At 26.6% G+C, this 19,522-nt stretch overlaps 1 protein-coding gene across 1 annotated transcript in view; it reads left to right on the top strand.

Annotated features, from left to right (window-relative positions):
- The window catches only part of LOC107444401 (muscle calcium channel subunit alpha-1), a 223,473-nt gene that overhangs the window by 175,983 nt on the left and 27,968 nt on the right, over window positions 1–19,522 (top strand). The window contains exons 22-32 of the mRNA XM_043039109.2: window positions 1,371–1,430; window positions 1,531–1,637; window positions 1,718–1,805; window positions 5,807–5,914; window positions 11,969–12,021; window positions 13,444–13,590; window positions 15,399–15,600; window positions 15,677–15,835; window positions 17,223–17,333; window positions 17,421–17,504; window positions 19,228–19,350. Coding sequence (XP_042895043.2) covers window positions 1,371–1,430; window positions 1,531–1,637; window positions 1,718–1,805; window positions 5,807–5,914; window positions 11,969–12,021; window positions 13,444–13,590; window positions 15,399–15,600; window positions 15,677–15,835; window positions 17,223–17,333; window positions 17,421–17,504; window positions 19,228–19,350 — 1,242 coding nt within the window. The remainder of the gene's footprint in view (window positions 1–1,370; window positions 1,431–1,530; window positions 1,638–1,717; window positions 1,806–5,806; window positions 5,915–11,968; window positions 12,022–13,443; window positions 13,591–15,398; window positions 15,601–15,676; window positions 15,836–17,222; window positions 17,334–17,420; window positions 17,505–19,227; window positions 19,351–19,522) is intronic.

The raw sequence follows: 19,522 nt of genomic DNA on the forward strand, positions 1-19,522 counted from the left end.
CCAGTTCCTGCCATAATCTACTCAACATGGTATTGTCTATGTTATTGATAGCACGTGTTATCCTTTCACGCAGGTCAGCTACATCACACGGCATATCACCGGAGGGAATTATGAATAACCCTGTATTGTATTTAGATTTTGCACAGTTGAAAACTCAAAATATGTAAGACAGATGCAAAGATATAGTTATCAAAACGGAATTTATTTTGATAAATTTTCTAAAAACTTATATATTAATCTCTGCTATTTCTTTTATTTAAATAAGAAATTATGTATGACGGTAACTTTTAAAATATAATTCATCTTTTTCACATAAATGAGTATTGTAATGGTATGTGGCAGTTAATGTAGACTAAAATATATGAAGCATTAGCTTCCATTATTTTTTTTGTTGTTGCCATTATTTACCGAAATTCATCTAACAATTTCAGACAATATATAGAAGAATAAAAATAAATTGCAGGCGATAAAGACAGAATGTTACTCAGAATAAAGGTTTTTTAATTTCGAAAAATTATAAGAAAGAGTAAAGAGCTTCAAAATTAAGAGAACGTATCCAAGCAACATTTTAAGCAAAATAATGAATTTAGTTTGATAATTTCAATAGGAGACAAAATCTGATCATGAGCCTATTCAAAAAATGTTAATTAATCAACGTTTTTGAAGTACAGGAAAGATCCATTATAGGCGTGTTATCGAAAAAGGGCACTGACAATAGTAAAGCCAATTTATCCAACCTTAAGATATCTCATGTTAATATTCAAATAATTTGGCTGAAGATTTAAGGCCAAAAGGTTAGTTGGAAACTAAAATAAACCTAATAACGTGCAATTGAAAAGTAGGTTTTGATGCTCAGTTGTGACATTGTAGCGACAACTTGTAAACACTTGCATTAAAATAAACAGTTAGTCGTTACATTTATTGAGAATCGAAATATTTTTATTCGCTTTTTATAAAATAGAATTAAAATTAATTAACCAATTTATTTAAAAAGTTATTAAGAATGATATAATTTATGAAACAAAGGTAACTTAGAAGCTGTTAAACATATAATGCTTATAATGGCATCAAATGGAGATACAAAATTCAAAATTTTAAAATAAAAACGAAAGTATTTTAAGCGCAATTTCAGATTTTTGAGTTCTACTAAAATTTGTCTTTCCAAACTGTATGGAAAGAGATTTCTTATTTCTATTCCAGTTGGGCAATTTACAAGTTTGTGTATCAATTTAATAATTAAATGTGTAATTAATGCATCGATAGTAAACATATTATGCATTATTTATATTATACGTTATTGTATACATATATACTCTTTTTCTGTTTTTGAGTTATCAGAAAATATTGAGAATTTGCATTTAATTTTTTAGATATTGAACTATTTCGACTACTTTTTTACCACTGTGTTCACTGTCGAAATCACATTAAAAGTAAGTAAAATTAACTAAATTTTGAAATTCAGAATTTTTATCATAAGAAATAGAGTTCATATTGTTATAATTTTTAAAATGTTCTTTATTTTAAAAACAGGCCATTGCTTACGGTCTGATTTTACATAAAGGATCTTTCTGTAGAAGTTACTTTAACCTGCTTGATGTGCTTGTTGTGTCTGTGTCGCTTATTTCATTTGCTTTCGGGTAAGTATATTTTAATCAGTCAATTTATAAAACAAAATAATTTTTGAGCTCGAATTTGACACAGTGTTATCTATTTTCAGAAACGAAACATTTTCAGTTGTAAAAATTTTGCGTGTTCTTCGAGTGCTTCGCCCTCTCCGAGCCATTAACCGTGCCAAAGGATTAAAGGTATAAGATTTTAACGATTTTTTGAGTTTCGTATTAGAATAGCTTTTCACATTTTATCTTACAAAACTATTCTATTTTTTTTTCAAAATAACGGCTGCAAAACAACATTGGTTCATGGATTTTTTCAAAGGAAATAATATTACATATCTATAAAGATGTTTACCGCTGCTTTAGGGTTTACCGCTGTTGTCTTACATGATCTTGAGTAATTTTTAAATTTTTTAATCCTATGTAAAAAAGACACTTTCTATTAAAAAACTTGCACTGTTTTTCAAAAATTTTAAACATTATGCTAATTTGTGATACTTATTTTAAATACGTTAACCATAACAATTAAGTGCTAAGCAATGTGCTTTTCGGACTCGAAAAACGTTTCAGAGAAAAACTAATTTATTTTAAAAGTATAAAGACGCCAACATATAATGTACGTCTTTAATTAAATCATCAAACAGATAAAATTTATAAGAAGAATGTAAGAATAGCGTAAAATAGGAGAATATATAAGAAAAACGTAAAATAACTCATATTATGGAAAATTTGATAAATTTTTGTTTCAAAGTTTGAATCTAGAATGCGATTTCAGAAAATCTAATACCTATATTTCCCTCTCATCTTACCATAGATTTTGCAAGTGCCAGTAAATTTTGACAAAATCATAGCTTAGAACTTCTAATAGTAGTTTCGACAATCATCTTTTTTAAGCTTCGTTGCCGACTTATTAGCCACAATTTGAATTCCTGTTCAACCAATTTCTCACATATGAAAGCATTAGTTATAACCTCGAAACTATTATTCGACGAATAATCTAATTTTGCAGGAAAATAACCAACTAAACGATATAAAACAAGATCTGCCAAGTCTTTCATAATTTTTAACATATCATTAAAAACATCTCTTAGAGGAAATATTATATAAAAATGTTCACTTTCACATAATTATTGTAATTATAAATCAAGAGAACATTTTTCAAACTTAAAATTTTATTCATAAATTTGTAAGCTATTTAATTAATTATTTTATTTTTTAATATACTTACAGATAAATAAATTGAAGCAGTTATTGATTTTATTTTATGTAAGTTTTACAGTAAAATAAAAAAAAATCTATCAAAAACGACAATTTAATAGAAAATTTAAAAAAAATTGTAAAAATTTGAATATTTCTTAAAAAATTAAAATGACAACAAACACACTTTCATTATCGAAAATCATGTTCGTTCGAAAAATTAAAAAGACTATAAACACACTTTCATGATAAAAACTAATGATTGTTCGAAAATTAAAATGACTACAAACACACTTTCATGATCGAAATTCATGTTCGTTTGAAAAATTTAAATGATTATAAACACACTTTCATGAAATTAAAAATTACACAAGAGTGGGACAGAATGTTATTTCAAATTATTTTATGTCAAAGCCTAAAAGTAACACTGTATTAAGTTTTATTTAAATTAGTAGCTAGATGTGTAGAAATAGAGACGAAATAATATTACTTAATAGCCTTTTGTTGGTAATTTCTCGGTGAGATCAGCAAACAATGATATACTATATTTTATTTGCATTTAGCAAGTAATCCAGTGCATCTTTGTAGCGGTTAAAACAATAGGGAACATCTTGTTGGTGACATTTCTGCTAAACTTCATGTTCGCAGTCATTGGAGTACAGTTATTAAAGGTAGGATTGTCTATCACATATGCAGCTCAGTGATTTTGCTCACACAATCCCTCTCCCTATACTAATCACTGATAATTTGCAGTAGATTTGCCAGGTACAGCTTTGTTTGCGTTGTCATTCACAACCAAATACTCATTAAATCCTACTTAATATTTGGTCAATCTGTTTCCAATACTTTCACTATCAATCTTTAATTTGTTATAAAGGTAACTGAAAATTTAATATTGAATTGTATTTGTTTCAGATAATCTATTTACTTCCTAAATCAGAAAGCAAAACTAGTGAAATCATGAATTTTTAAAGTATATATTTACTACGCATTATTATTATTTTATGCTTTATTTTATGAATCACGAAATAAATAATTAAAGCTGTTTATCTTATACTTCAAGGCTTGTTTTTTAAGAAAGAAGACTTTTCTTTTTATAAATAATTACCTTTATATATGTTAAACCAAAAACGATGATTTACTCGACCGTATGAAGACGTCAAGGAAAGAACGGATTAAATTCACAAAAGTTGATTCAAATTAAAAAACGAGTGCTATAAAGGAAAGGGTTTTTCCCTAGTGTGGCCCATCTTCACTGAATAATGACTCTCTAGGAGAACCAAATTTTTGCTGTTTGACTTGTAAGAACTTAGTAATTTTCAAAATGCAAAAAGACGGTGATCCAATTTGGGAAAAAAATGATATAAACCGTTCTTCACTTTTAATCTTGATATACATTCAAACTGTTGTATAATGCACTACATAGAAATCGAAACAACTGAACAACTTTTGTTCTAAAGAACAGAATTTACCGTTCTAAAATGCAATCTTTGTGGTACGAGAGATTGTCCTTGAATAAGCGAATCAATTATTGCAAATTATACTTTAAATTACAAAACTAAACACCGAGAAGTAATATTTCTAGATGTACATTATTTTTCTCAACAGATTCAAATATTAGAATATCAAAATAGAGGGGGTTGGGGGAGTTGTCACAATAAAGAAAATATAGCCTTAGAATCTTAATCAGGAAAGTGGTCAAAATGTAGGTCGTCTTAGAGCTAAAAATTAATTTTATTACCTCGAAATTATTTGGCCTATTGAGTTGAAATTTTATACTCTGTTATTTAAAATTATACTGTATAAAATGAGAATGATCTAGGAATAATTAACTTTTTAAATAAAATTATCTTGCAATAAACGATTTTGTAAGCAAAAAGTTTTCTTAAATAGCTCCAAAGACATAGCGGAATACACAAAAAGTGAAATTAACTCTAGACTCCATGTTTTTTACATTGTGGGTACCCCCATATTTTATGTGTAGAGAATCTGATTATGTTGATACAACAGCATATTTATCAAGCGAGAGTACGTTTTTGTGTCCATTATCGTAACTTAAAATGTTTCCCTCATCAACTACTAAGCACATTTAGGTTTAACTCTTGAATTATTAAGATTGTATCTTACTATTTAAAATTCCGAAAACTAGAGCAAAAAATATTCCGAGAGGTCCATTTTTATTTTGCGCAATGTACATCAATATTTCCTTTTACATCGATATTGTAGGTCGTTAGAAAAATATGAAACTATGTGTTTGGATTTAGCAACATGTTTTTTTTAATCTTAAAAACAAGTTCGATAGTTTCTAGTATATTAGGTTGTTTTCTCCTAATACTATTCAATACCTTTGAATTAATTTTTAATGCGCTAAAGCAATTCTATCTATGCACGAAATAGTTTTTGTTTGTTGAAATAGTTTCTGGGTTTTTAACAAAGGTAAATTGAGCAATTTTTTTATGTAAAGCAAAAAAGGTAGATGTTAGCGATTTTTTATATTAATCTTGCATTTTGTTTAAGATATTGCTAAAAGATTATTTCATTACTAAAACTCAATCTAATTATTAAAGGAACCTACAACTTATTAGAAGTTTCTTTCCACTAGAAAATGTTTTATTTTCGCAACACTTTGTATCACATTGCTATATTCATCAAAGTACAAAATGAATGTAGTCCCATGATTACGCGTGGAACTATAATAATAACGGATAACACTGATAAATTTAAATTAGAAATTTTATTGGTAATTTATTAACAATGTATAAACTATAAGTAATTATACAGTGTACTAAATATTTTTTACACTATAAGTATTCCTTGAGATTTTTTTTCTGTAAATAAGTGCTATTTTTAAAACATTATATATTTTGCTCTCAAAGGGATATAACTTTATATATCTCGAAGGAATTAATTGAATTCGCCAAAATTATTTGAAGAAAAAAAAAATACCTGGCAAACCTACGATAATTGAAATTTACCACCTTTATTTTGCCCTCTAGTACGTAGTCAAGTGCGTCATAGTAGCAGTCAAAACTATAGGAAACATCATGTTGGTCACCTACTTGCTACAGTTCATGTTTGCTGTGATCGGAGTACAACTGTTCAAGGTAAAGCAATGTAGCAAAGAAGATTGCGCCTTCTTTGTGGTTCAGTGTCGAGTCATATGTGTTGCTGCTTTTGTGGCATTATGCGCAGCTCGTGTGTGCAAAACAATCTGTGTGCCATCAAACTGTTATGTAAGTGAATAAATGAAAAAAAAATTACATCCTCCATTAACCTTCTTCAAACCAAATACAACAATTGTGAAAAAAAGTACCGACTATTAAGTAAAGAACAAAGCAATACTTAGTAATTTATAGCTAATTAATGAGAATTATTAGTAAGAAGAATCTACCCTTAAAAAAATAAGAAGTTTTGAGGCTATAATAAAGTTGACAAATGTATACACCAGACATACCAACCATACACCATTAATATACCTCAATTTCAACTTCATTTATACCTCAGAAAATCAACCTCATATATCACTCAGAAATAATTTTAGTTTAGATCGGCTGAAAGTATTTATACCTCAAATATACGTATTAGCTAGAAGAGTAGAAAAAATAATCCGTACACCTCAAAAGCAACCTGCCTAAGCTGGTTGTTCTGAAGTAGATTCCCATCAACCTCAAGTGTGAATAAAACAACTTCATTCAACTTAATTATACATCTTGCGAACTTTTAAGTTTTTTTTTAAAAAATCATCTTCAAATAAACCTCAAATTTACATTAACACCTCAAAACAACCTCAAATAAACCTAAAAAAAAATACCTTAAATTTCTGTATGGGTAATTTCTTCTGAATTCTGATGAAGACAGTGTTTATCCACGAATTTGATAAAAACAAATCAAATATTAATATAAATAATTAATTTAAACAAAATTAAAAATAAATATAATTAAACTTGGCAAAATCTAATACTTTAAATAAATAATCCTAAGAAACTGAACCGGTGAGATATTACCTAATTAAAAACTTCACTCTCTTCAAAAATATATTCTTAGTAAAGAGCAGTGGACATGTTTCAAGGGCTCAAAAATGGGAGCCCATTTTCAAGACTTGCCAGACGTGAATGAGAAGAAAGAAAATTTAATCGAAATATAAAACGTATAGTTGATAATGAAAAAATAAATGAGAGAAACAACAGAAGCGGAGAGAGAAATTATTTCCTTTTTATATATTTTTTAAAGGGAATGAAGTTTTTAATCAGGTAAAACTAAATATAATTGATTAATTCTAATAGAATTAATAAATCACGAAAAGTAAACATTTAATTTTAGAACGTAATCAAATAGAATGTAACAGAAGTCAATGCAAATTAATATTATTAAATAGAACGTAATAAAAAGCCATAAACTCGGAATAAATCGGAATTAAATGTATTTAAAACAGTTGACATAGAATAATCAACTAATAGTAATATGTTATGAAAATTACATTAAGTATATTTTAATGGAATTTTAGTTATAATTTGACTATAATTGGTTGTTTTACAATAAAATGACATTAATATTATTGAATTGAATATAGTATGGAATCGAATTACATTCGAATATAAATTTTATATAGAGCACCTNTTTCCTTTTTATATATTTTTAAAGGGAATGAAGTTTTTAATCAGGTAAAACTAAATATAATTGATTAATTCTAATAGAATTAATAAATCACGAAAAGTAAACATTTAATTTTAGAACGTAATCAAATAGCATGTAACAGAAGTCAATGCAATTTAATATTATTAAATAGAACGTAATCAAAAGCCATAAACTCGGAATAAATCGGAATTAAATGTATTTAAAACAGTTGACATAAAACAATCAACTAATAGTTATATGTTATGCAAATTGCATTAAGTATATTTTAATGGAATTTTAGTTGTAATTTGACTATAATTGGTTGTTTTACAATAAAATGACATTAATATTATTGAATCGAATATAGTATGGAATCGAATTACATTCGAATATAAATTTTATATAGAGCACCTACACAAGCTCATGTCAGAATTTTTGTCAGAGGTATTCTTAAAATGTGAGATCCATTTTCACCTTTCTATCTTGAAGTTCTTTGTGAATGTTTCTTTTTTTTTGTCTTATTATAAAGGACTGGGATTAATATAATATGGTCTACTTTATGTTATATATTTTCTTTTAAATTTTTCTTAAGTACCTATTTCGACCATTTCCAAAAAAATATATAATTGATCAACAAGTGAAGTGTAAGGGGTAAAAACGGTTTATGTTCATAAAATCGGACAAAAGACAATTTTGCACTCGGAAAGTAAGGGTTTTTACCCAGTGTGACCCATCTTAACTGTGTAATAACTCTCGGGGAAGCTAGTTTTTCGCGTTATTGGTATGTCCAAACTTGGCATCAAATGTGTTAAAAATAAGAAGAAAAAAACTTCTCGAAAACAACAGATTGATATTGACTCGATCATTAATATTGACTCGAAGACAACAGATATCACTCCAATCGTCATTTTCGCGAAAAATGGTCATAAATCGCTCACATTCAACAATAGACACAGATTTCAACATGTCTTCTATTCAAGTCAACATATTTTTTCACTCCAAACAATATATTTTTTCACACCAAAAATTAAATCAGAAAAAATCATTTTAATAATCTTATCACACAGTTTCACAGTTTTGACCTAATAATAGTGACACCAATTATAAACTTTTTACTTTATTTTCTCACACAAAACATACTTCCGAACTTTACCGTTAATTTGCTTCCTAATTTACCATCAACCATTAACTTTACCATGAATAATAGTCTAAATTTTTACCCTTTTCTTTATGAATAAGAATAAATTACAAAGTACTATGATTCTAATTCCTGATAAGGACAGATTTAATGCTTCGATTATGTGCATTCATATATTTTTCATTACTTTGATATTCTTTTTAAACAATCTCTCTTACTTTTAATTGCATCTGTTATGATTATAATAGATTATCATTCAAATCTCTTTTTAAACTTAATATTCATTTGATATTTAAATTGTATAAAGAAAAGGATATTACAGTTTAAACGTTGAAGATTTGAAATGAAAATTTCAAGGATTTAAAGTTCAGTATATTAAAAAAAAAAGATAAATATTCTGAAATGATATGCATTTTTTCAATTAACTCAAACAATCTATGTAATGCTTAACAATTTTTTTCATATTTAAAAAAAAATATTTTTCAGTTTAAAAAAACTCAAAGACCAGGTAACAATGTTACTCGCTATAGGAAAGAAAATATGCAGGATGTGTTAGTACTAATGAATAATTTTAAATTCATAGTTTCCATGCAATAAAAAATTTCTATGAAAGCAGTGAAGCTGGTTAATGGAGAAATCAAAGTTTTTGAATACAGTGGAAAATAGAAAAACAAAAATTTGAATTTTTTCCTCAGAAAAGAAATTTTGGCTGCTAGTTTGCACGTTGCACATAGATGATTTGTGAATCTTTTAGACTTATGCTTGAAATATTTTCATAGTTGAAAAGTCAAGTTGAAATTTATAATTAACAACTGGTTTGAAAGTGTTTTTCGAAGAGAAAAAAAAGATATGTCTATTGAAAAGCATATGAAATAAAACTACAAGTCAAGGATTACATTTTTTTAAAAAAATAATTTTATTAATTTTACACTAGTGCCTAAAGTCCCTTTTTGTGTTTGGTTCCAAAGATGCACTATAATTTAATTGGAATTATTCGTTTTTTTTTTACGTCAACTTTTTGTATGTATTATTTTATTTTAAATTTTATTAACTGCAACACGTATCTAATAATAAGAATTAAGGCGTTTTTTTCGCATCGAACTTTAAATTGATTTTCACACTGTCCAGAATAAAATAATTTAAATAGTTAGACTTTGGTTGCATTTGTATTTATTTGAATCTATTGTTTTTGTATACTTTTTTTCTTTTATTGTAAAATATAAAACACAAAATAATTTAAATGAAATAAAAGCTTCTTGGCAGTGGTTTTTGAATGATTTTTGGTATTTAAAAGTAATATAAAATCAGAATGGCCCAGAGGTTACAACGCTGTTTTAAGTGCATGGCTGAGGTTCGATCCCCAGTAGCGGCATGAGGCCCATCTAGCTTCATATCGATGGGAGCAACTTTCACTTTAAAGTAAATGTGGTCCTTGCGCAGTGCTAATAACTTTGCCCCAATCATGCCGTATGCCATAAATTGTGTATCCCTTGTCCAAAACGGACTGTTGCGGGGACACTTTGTTTTTACTTATAAACTACCATTTGAAAATTTTTGACTTGTGCATTAATGCGTTAGAATTTCAATGCATATTTATCATGTGCTGTCGTATTAACAATAAAATATGAGAATCTAAAATTACGAAAAGATCTTTACTTAACATGATTTCAATTAAGTATTTCAAGCATGAGTTTGCACCAAAGCACTTTGAATTGTTATGAGAATGAACTTAGATATCCCTTTATTATTCCCAGCATTTGCACTCTATCCTATCCTTTTAACACACTTTCTTCTATTCAGCACAAAAAAGCACATTTTTATATCGCATCGACATTTCATTCTTTCATTTTTTTAATATTATGTTACTATTATATTTTGTTTCAGTTTAAAGTTAAGTTTTTGTGTTATGAATGTAAACTATGCAGTGGTTTCTAATAAAATATACTTTTTTTTTCAAAATAATTTTGTTTTGTTTTATCATATGTAAAATTAGGTTTACTAATTCTTTTTATTTATAACATACCTTTAAATAAAAGTCTCAAAAATCCACATTCTCTTGCTTTTTTAGATTTTAATGTATTTCTTTATCATTAATCATCTCGTAAAAGGTTAGTTTTTTTAAAGTTATGAAATTATTTAATACATAATGATGTATTTAAACCGTATGAAGATTTTTCGGTGGTAAATATTAATACTTCTTGCAATTTTTAAACCAAATCGCAAATATGACAAATTTCTTTTAAGTTTATATGTTTTTAAGTTTAAACATAAATAATGGAATAATTTTTCATGAACTAAAAATTTTAATCAAAAATGCTTAATACTATAATTCGTCTTATTTTACTATTACTGAATAGAAATGGTTATTTTTAACTTCTTGATTAACCCTTTATGAACACAATTACATTATTAATAGTTATAATCCAATTATGATATTAAAAGTTATGATCGCAATTATAATACTTACAGTTATGATCACAATTATGATTTGAACAGTTCTGATCACATTTATTAAATGAACAGTTATAATCACAATTATAGTATTAACAGTTATAATCTCAATTATGATGTAAACAATTATAATTAAATAGAAGTCATAGCAGTTTTAAAAAAATATATTGTACCCTAAACTGCATTATTTCACATGCTGTAAACTGAAAAAAAGAGAGTGAAAATGTCATCCTAACTGAATCTTCATAATTAAATCTAAAATAATACAATGTCAATACATTTGAATACTTACTTTTAATATAACTATTTTCACTACATTTTACATAACATTCAAAAGTTTACTAATTTGCTTTTCAATTTTATCTTCGTTTACATACTTATTTCAAACAAAGTAGATACTAAACTACGCAAACATTTACACAAAACATTTAAATATAGGAAAAATCTCGTGCATTTTTGAGACCTTTTGTTTAACAAAAACAACATTTTCCTTAGTTGTTGATAGTACTTTTTGTTAATTTGAGTGAAAGTTTATTTAAAAAAAAGAAACAAATATTGCCACTTTCAAACAGGACTCAATGCTTTAGTAAATCTTTGTGGCATTCTTTCTCTATCATAGTTGTATATATCCCGATATTTATTGCTTTTGTGATTTTTGTGAGCATTGCATTTTGCAAGCTTTTTGTGATGCTGTGATATTTTTGTGCATAGTGAAATTTTAAATTTATCTGATTTGAAATCTTTTTATAAATACAAATAGTGATTGTTTCAAACTTTAAGCATACAAATATTATTTTATCTCATACCTTATCATGCCATACCTTCTATTTTAATATTATTACAGAACAATGGATTTTAATTATTAATTTAAAAGCGAAATTATCTAACTACAGATTTAAGTTATTTTAGGAGTTTAAAAAAAAAGATTCTTACTATTCATCTTCTATTTTTGCAGGGAAAGTTTTACCGTTGCAATGATGAATCGAAAATGACTGAAGAAGAATGTCAGTATGTATTACTTAAAAAACAATATTTTAGCGAACTGGAAAAAAGCACTGTAATAAATTAAGATAACTTTCTCAAAACGAGAAAAGCATAGTAGATTCTCCTGTCAAAGTTATCCTTGTGAAATGTAATATCTACAAATGATTGCATATCTTTATAAATAATACACATCTTATAGTTATTTTAAAATAAGATTTTCAAAATAAAAGACATACAAAGTTTAAATTTTTTAAACTTATGAGAACATAATTTGAATTTCTCTGTAGCAGGACAAATTGAAATTTAATAATTAAAGTAAAATTTATCTTACATTTCCTTTTACTATTAATTAAATGCAAACTTTTTATAGTAAAAAAGGACATAAATGACTAGGATTTCCATTTTCATTTCTAATTTTGATGTGATTTGGTGTACAAATGTCTTTAGATGTTAGAAAGCTGTGGTTCAGGACCAACATATTTTTTTTCCCTCTGAAATTTGAGAGTGGCTTACGTTTGGATAAAATAAGAGCTAGTGATATTTTGGAGCAGAGCTTGTCAATCACTACCTAATAAATAGCTTTCTTCAAAATTTCAAGCCTATATTATAGAATTTGAATTGAACTCTTGAAACATTTTGACTTGGTAATTTAAACTTTCTTTTTAAAGCGACGCTTAAAAAACAATAATTGATTTAGCAAGTGGTTATGGTTTTTTATTTAAATTATAATATTTCCGACCTACTGATTTTAATAACATTTATCTACCAGCACAACACTTAGAGAAAAGATCTTTTGGTGCTGGCTGCGATATTATCATCTTCTAACATAGTGCTCAACTTTACTAATCATGCCTCTACTTCTACACTGTAACAATTTTTAGATCAAAAGTTTACTGAAAAAAAGTGTGGGCATTCAGGTGACAGTACTTTTTATAGTAAAATTCATTTTTAACGGTACATGTTTCGAAAAGAAAATTGTTAAATCGTAATTTTCACAGTATCAAACACCATGAAACAACTCTATCACTTTAGTTATAAATATAATTATAAATAAATATTACTGCAAAACATACTTTTCGGTAAAAATGGATTTTATAATAAAACGGACTTAAGGATGATGCACCCTTAAGTACTGTACTTTTTACTGTAATTTGATCCAGAATTTTTTACAGTGTAGTTTTTGGAATGGAAAATACAACCCTTTAGATTTATTTTTAATTAAAAACTGAATTGATCAAAATTACGAGCAATTGATTTTATGGAATGTCTTAAATGAAAGATAAAGTAGAAATTTCGTTGTTATTACTTTTGAATAAAATAAAGTATAGTTTTTGTTTTACATTTAATTATTTTTTAACACAAGTGAAGCAACGAATAAATTATTGACATTTGTATATGTTTTCATAAGATTTACGTAGACAAATACTTATGCATCTCATTTTACAGAGGCCAATATGTTGTTTATCAAGGGGGTGAAACAATGAAAATTACTATAGAAGATAGAATTTGGGATAATAATGAATTTAATTTTGACGACGTTGCCAAAGCTATGCTTAGTCTCTGTACAGTTTCTACTTTTGAAGGCTGGCCAAAGTAAGTGTTTTTTTTAACTTTCCATAATCTAATTAATTAACTTTTTTCCTTTAACTTCTCCTAATTTTATTTTTAATTTCGAAAATCTTTTATATTTAAATGCAGCAAAGCAGTTTTAAGTCAAATTCAGTAGTATAGGTTTATCATTTGATTCATTGAAAATATATTTCTTATCAAGCTGAATTCTTACATTTTTTTCTCAAATAATAGAAAACAAGTATTTAATCAGATATCTTTTAATCAAACATTATAGCACTTAAAATATTTGTTAATTTCGAAATATGTTGAGTTAATTTAGATGTTGTTCTTAATGTATTAAACTTGGCTTTAAAAGTGCTTCGCACTTGCCAATGTTACCTTTTAAACTATTTGTTAGCAAAAACAACCATAATTTATTTTTGCAAAATTAAAAAAAAATTATATCAAATTTAAAAAAATTTATTTAAAAATAAAATAAGCTAAAGAGAGAGCACAAATTCAATTTCATAATGAGGCTTTTTGAATCGTTTTCAAATTTGAATTCCCAATTCAATTTTATTTTTGAATACAAAGTGATTTCCAGATTTTAAAATTGTTTTTAAAAATTAAATTAAATCTCAAGAGACATTCATTTGTAACAATAATTTACCGGCTTGTTTTTATAACAGGCTTAAACTAAAAAGACACTCTCTATAAACTTCGAATAACGAAATATTAATAGCAAAAAAGTTTTAAAAAAATAATAAACTTCAATGATACAATGTAGTTTTTTATTTAAAGAAATATAGACTTTTTCCAAGCTTAAAATTTTATCTATCATTTTGTAGACGGTTGAAACTATGGAAATTTATTCTATTTTATATATTTTGTATTTTATTGATAGACCCAAAATTTTTTTCTGACAGTTTTGTATGTACAACCTTCATATGCCAAGTAACTTTATATTTCATAACTTTATGCTTCATATGCCAAGTTTTATATTTAACAAAAAGACAGTGAAATTCGGTGAGAAATCGTTCTTAATCGTTATACTTTCTTAACTACATAAAATCAAAAAGAGTCTCTTAAACAATATTTTTCCAATAATTTCGACCTTTTAAACCTTTGTCACAAAAACTATCTAAAATGTATTTATTTGAAATTAAATGAAAAAATTAATTAAATATTCTTAAGTTTCATAATATAAAATTCAAGACAATTGCTTCAAACAAAAGCTATTTTTTATTGATATTTAACAAAAAATAATGAAATAATTTGATTCAAGAATTGAAGAAGGAAGAACTTGAAATGACTTCAGGTTTTGTTGCTTAAAATGCAAACGTTAATTTTACTTAAATAAAAGCATTTCTTTCCATCTTTATATTTCTAACAAAATAAATCAAATAATTTGAACTGACTTTAAATTTTATAGTTTAAAACTGAAATGTTTTTTTTAAGTTAATTTTTACTATTTTTATGTATTTTTAAAAGCTTTTATGCAATATTTGTTCTAATAATAATAATAGCTTTTAATTTATGACATAATTTATATATTTTAAAAAAAACTAAAATGTTTTTAAAAATTTAATGTCAGAAATGTGTTTAATTTCAGGTAATTAAACACTAATTTGAAAGTTTGCTTTCCAATTTTTAAAATTAATTTTATTAGACTTGGTACATCAGCTAGATTGTACATACATAATTAACACACAAAAATTTACCTTTTTAGCATCAAGAATAAAAAAAATTATTTCAAAGGTACATTGTTCCCCAATAAATGATTATATTATCATTGAAATAAAAACTTTATTTTCTTGTAGAAGCTAAAAGATTAAACTTTTCTATTTCAGATTACTCTATGTTGCCATAGATTCTCATGCAGAAAATATTGGTCCTTTATACAATTACAATCCGCTGGTAGCTGTATATTTTATCGTATATATAATCATAATCGCATTTTTTATGGTTAACATTTTCGTTGGTTTTGTCATAGTCACTTTCCAAAATGAAGGAGAACAAGAATTCAAAAATTGCGAATTAGATAAGAATCAGGTAAAGATGGTTATAAAATGAATTGTTATATTTTGTATATTTCTTCCGATTAAAATGTGTTTTCTTACTATTTCAGAGAAATTGTATTGAGTTTGCTCTCAAAGCCAAGCCTGTTCGACGTTACATTCCCAAACATCGAATACAATACAAAGTGTGGTGGTTTGTGACATCACAATACTTTGAATATGCTATTTTTGTTCTCATTATGATCAACACTTTAGTTTTAGCTATGAAGGTATCATTTTGATATTTTTTCCTCCTTCTCCGTGCAGAGGTGCCAACTTTCTGAACTAGATATCAGTAATCAGAAGTATAATAACACAGAAATATATACACGGAGAAAGAAATTCCATTAAAATTACCGTACTCAGGGCCGATAATATTTTGCAGACTGCAATATTTCATTACTCTTAATAGTTGAAGGAAATATGCTTTTTGAAAGGTGACACAGAAATTCTGGAAAACTCTCGAAAACTCAAAAGATTTTATTGCTCAACAGTAAAAACGTAATCTTATGTATGAAATCGTAATAATTACGGTTAAATTGCGATAGTTGGCACCTCTGCTCATATTTAAATTTATCTTACTAATGCTTTCATTTTTAAGATTTTATTAGATTATGAAACGCCTACTTTAAAGCTTATTAAGGGGTCGCTAATCTTTTTGTCAAGTGCTTTTGGAAAAAAAAATAATAAAATTGTGTACCACTTCTAAATTTTTTAATGTACTAAAAATATAACAATGGAAAAGATGTTATTTATAGGCTAATTATAGAGTTTTTACGCAAATACCACATGTTATTCATATAGTCATATAGTAGAGATTTAATAAAAAAAAACACATATGAAATAAAAGTACAAACTAAGTTTTATTGTTAAAAAAGATTTTCAAAAGTTCAGTCAGTAAATCTATATAAAATAGAAATAAATAATTTGACAAATTCGTTTCAGAATAATTATTTAAATGTAGTAATTAATTAATGACGAATATGTGAATTTAATTTTATTTACATTTTTTAACGATTACTAACAAAATTAGATGTTTTAGTTTCAGAACTGATAATCTTGAATCATATTTTAATTTTACCGTGCTCCAAAAATTACAAAAAACTTGTTGAACTGGGCACAAAATATCCGACAGCCAAATCATGTAAAATTTGAGAATTGCTTAGTTGGTACAAATTAATATAATTTGAGTAGTAAAGTTGTGAAAATAAAAATCAAAAATTGGAAGATAAAGGCCAAGGGTAGGAAAAAGTAGAGCTAAGTAGTAAAAGAGGCCAAGATCCTACCTAGACTATAGAGCCGAGAAGTAAACATGGAAATAATATCGTTACGAATTTTAAATAAGTTCCTGAAAATGATATTATTATGTGGGTTATCATATGGATATTTCTTATCACATGGATTTTAAAAAAAAAAATTAATATGCTTCGGTACGGCGCTGCTAAATTTCCACCGTGCCACATGGCAGCGCAAGTGGCGTAGGCTAATCATCCATACGTTATAATAAGGAATAAATTAGTCATATGGGTATATTTTCAATCTAAACTTTTTACTTTATTGTTTCTTATAGGAGTATAGTAATTATTAATAGTTATGAACTACTTTAATATTTTCCAGTATTATGGTCAGCCAAAAGAATATACTTTTGCCTTAGATATAATGAATATGATATTCACTGCAGTTTTTGCCTTTGAATTTCTCCTAAAGCTTATAGCTTTTAAATTTAAGGTAAGCAATTAAAGCTGTAACTTTTCACGTGTATATTCGATGCAATGTTTCCTGCATTTCAAACTTTTTCTTAAAAATCTATTTCAGAACTATTTTGGTGATGCCTGGAATGTTTTTGACTTTATAATCGTATTAGGGAGCTTTATAGACATAGTTTATTCGGAAGTCAATGTAAGTTTATTTTAAAAGTTTATGCATTATTAATAGCATTAAAAATAATAAATGGTTGTTGTTTTATTTATTAGTTTACATTACGGAAAGTTCTTTGAGAAATTAAAATTACTCAATGCATTTTTATAAACTACTTTTAAAATATCATATTTAGCTTGTATGCGTTAAATACTATTTATTTCTAGAACTTTTTAGATATAATTTATTCAAAAAGCAATATAAATAATACTATTTCATTATTTGTATAGTTAATCAATTATTATGGTTAACAATTATAAATTACACTGGGGAACAAACTTTTGGACAAGCTGGGGAATTTGCAGAAGTACTTGATCTTGCCTAATTCTTGCTCCTAAAGCTACAGATTTTTTCAAGGCTATTTTTAGTCTATTTTGTGTCGAAATGTGCAGTTTAAAAACATCACATATGACAGGGGTTGAGTAAATGCTGTGACAAATTTTAAGGACTGTTAGGACACATCATCATGATTAAAATTGCATAGGAACCCTTGTCCGGAAACGTCGTCGTACACGGCTAGGGGCTCTTCTTTATTATGATCTGTTCAAAATCTCATGAAGAAGTAGTTTATTTTGGGGAAAGTGTCCCTAGTGGCGTACGATGACATTTTCGGTCATGGGTTCTTACGCACTTTTAATCTTTCTGACGTACCTTTACTTCTAAAGAAGTTTGTGGCAACATTAATTCCGGATCAAATTACGGTTAATAAGTACTGGTACCCTGAGTGTAGCATCCATAAAATCCATTTTACCGTATAATCTATCGTTACCTTAAAACTTTATACTATACAGTAATATTTACTTAATTGCAGTGATTTTGCAGTAAATATTATTACACACAGAAATTACGGTACTTCGGATTTTTGTTACAGAAAGTTTTATGGTAATAATGGATCTGGATTTTTTTTTACAATGCTTGACAGCAATGGTGTTTTTCTCCAAGAGATATGCATAAATAAATAATTCTCCTCAACTATCTCTCTCAATATTTAAGTACAACAATATTTTTCAATGCATGAACTCCTTTTTTTAGTAATGCATAATATTTTTTCAGTTTTCGTAAGGTGCAAAACGCACCAAACATTACCTAATATTTCTGCAAGACACTATTTAATATAAATTGGTACTCAGATATATTACACTTGATGCAGCGTATATAGAATTCCTTCAATATATAAAACTTCGGTTTGATGAGTAAAACTAGCGACTAATTTAAAACTGTTTTTAATTTTTACAGCTTCAAAAATTTTTACATTCATAAACTTATTTTTTACTTGTTAAAACATTTAAGTTTTAGACTTATCCAAAAACTCATAAGGGTGACTTAGAAAAACTTGACACATCAAAGTTTTTTTCGAGAAATTGGGTAATTTATATTTACAATTTCACAGGAAAATTAAATTTGTATCCTTATTCCTTCGTTCTTCAGAAGTTATGTTCGTCTTTTAGTCAGATTAAAATAAATGTTTACAATACAACAAATTTTACTCAACAAAATTTGGATACATAAATGTGCCTTCTGATTACTCAATTCCTTATACAACCATAGATAAATTGTTTCGTTTATTTGTTTATGCAGATAATTAAACTTGTTGACGCATTTTTATCATTCTAAATATTGTGCTTACAAACATTATTTGAATATGAAGAAATAATCTTGAGCATTAAGTTTCAATTCTGATTTTTTTCTTTTTTGATGCTTTCAGCCAGGAACGAATATTATTAGTATAAACTTCTTTCGCCTTTTTCGAGTGATGCGATTAGTAAAGCTTCTCAGTAGAGGAGAAGGAATTCGAACTTTGCTTTGGACATTTATAAAATCTTTCCAGGTAAAATAATTCTTATTTAACTTTTTTTTCCTATATTTATTTTTTCAAATCTACTTATGTTTCCGAAGATTGTACTTTGCTCCCTTACTTATGAAAGCAGCTTTTTGAAAAATCGCTTTGATTCTAAATAACTAAAATTCAGCCAATATTAGTCTCTGTACAGTTTCTACTT

Source organism: Parasteatoda tepidariorum, chromosome 4, assembly GCF_043381705.1.
Source record: "Parasteatoda tepidariorum isolate YZ-2023 chromosome 4, CAS_Ptep_4.0, whole genome shotgun sequence".
NCBI classification, from domain to species: domain Eukaryota; kingdom Metazoa; phylum Arthropoda; class Arachnida; order Araneae; family Theridiidae; genus Parasteatoda; species Parasteatoda tepidariorum.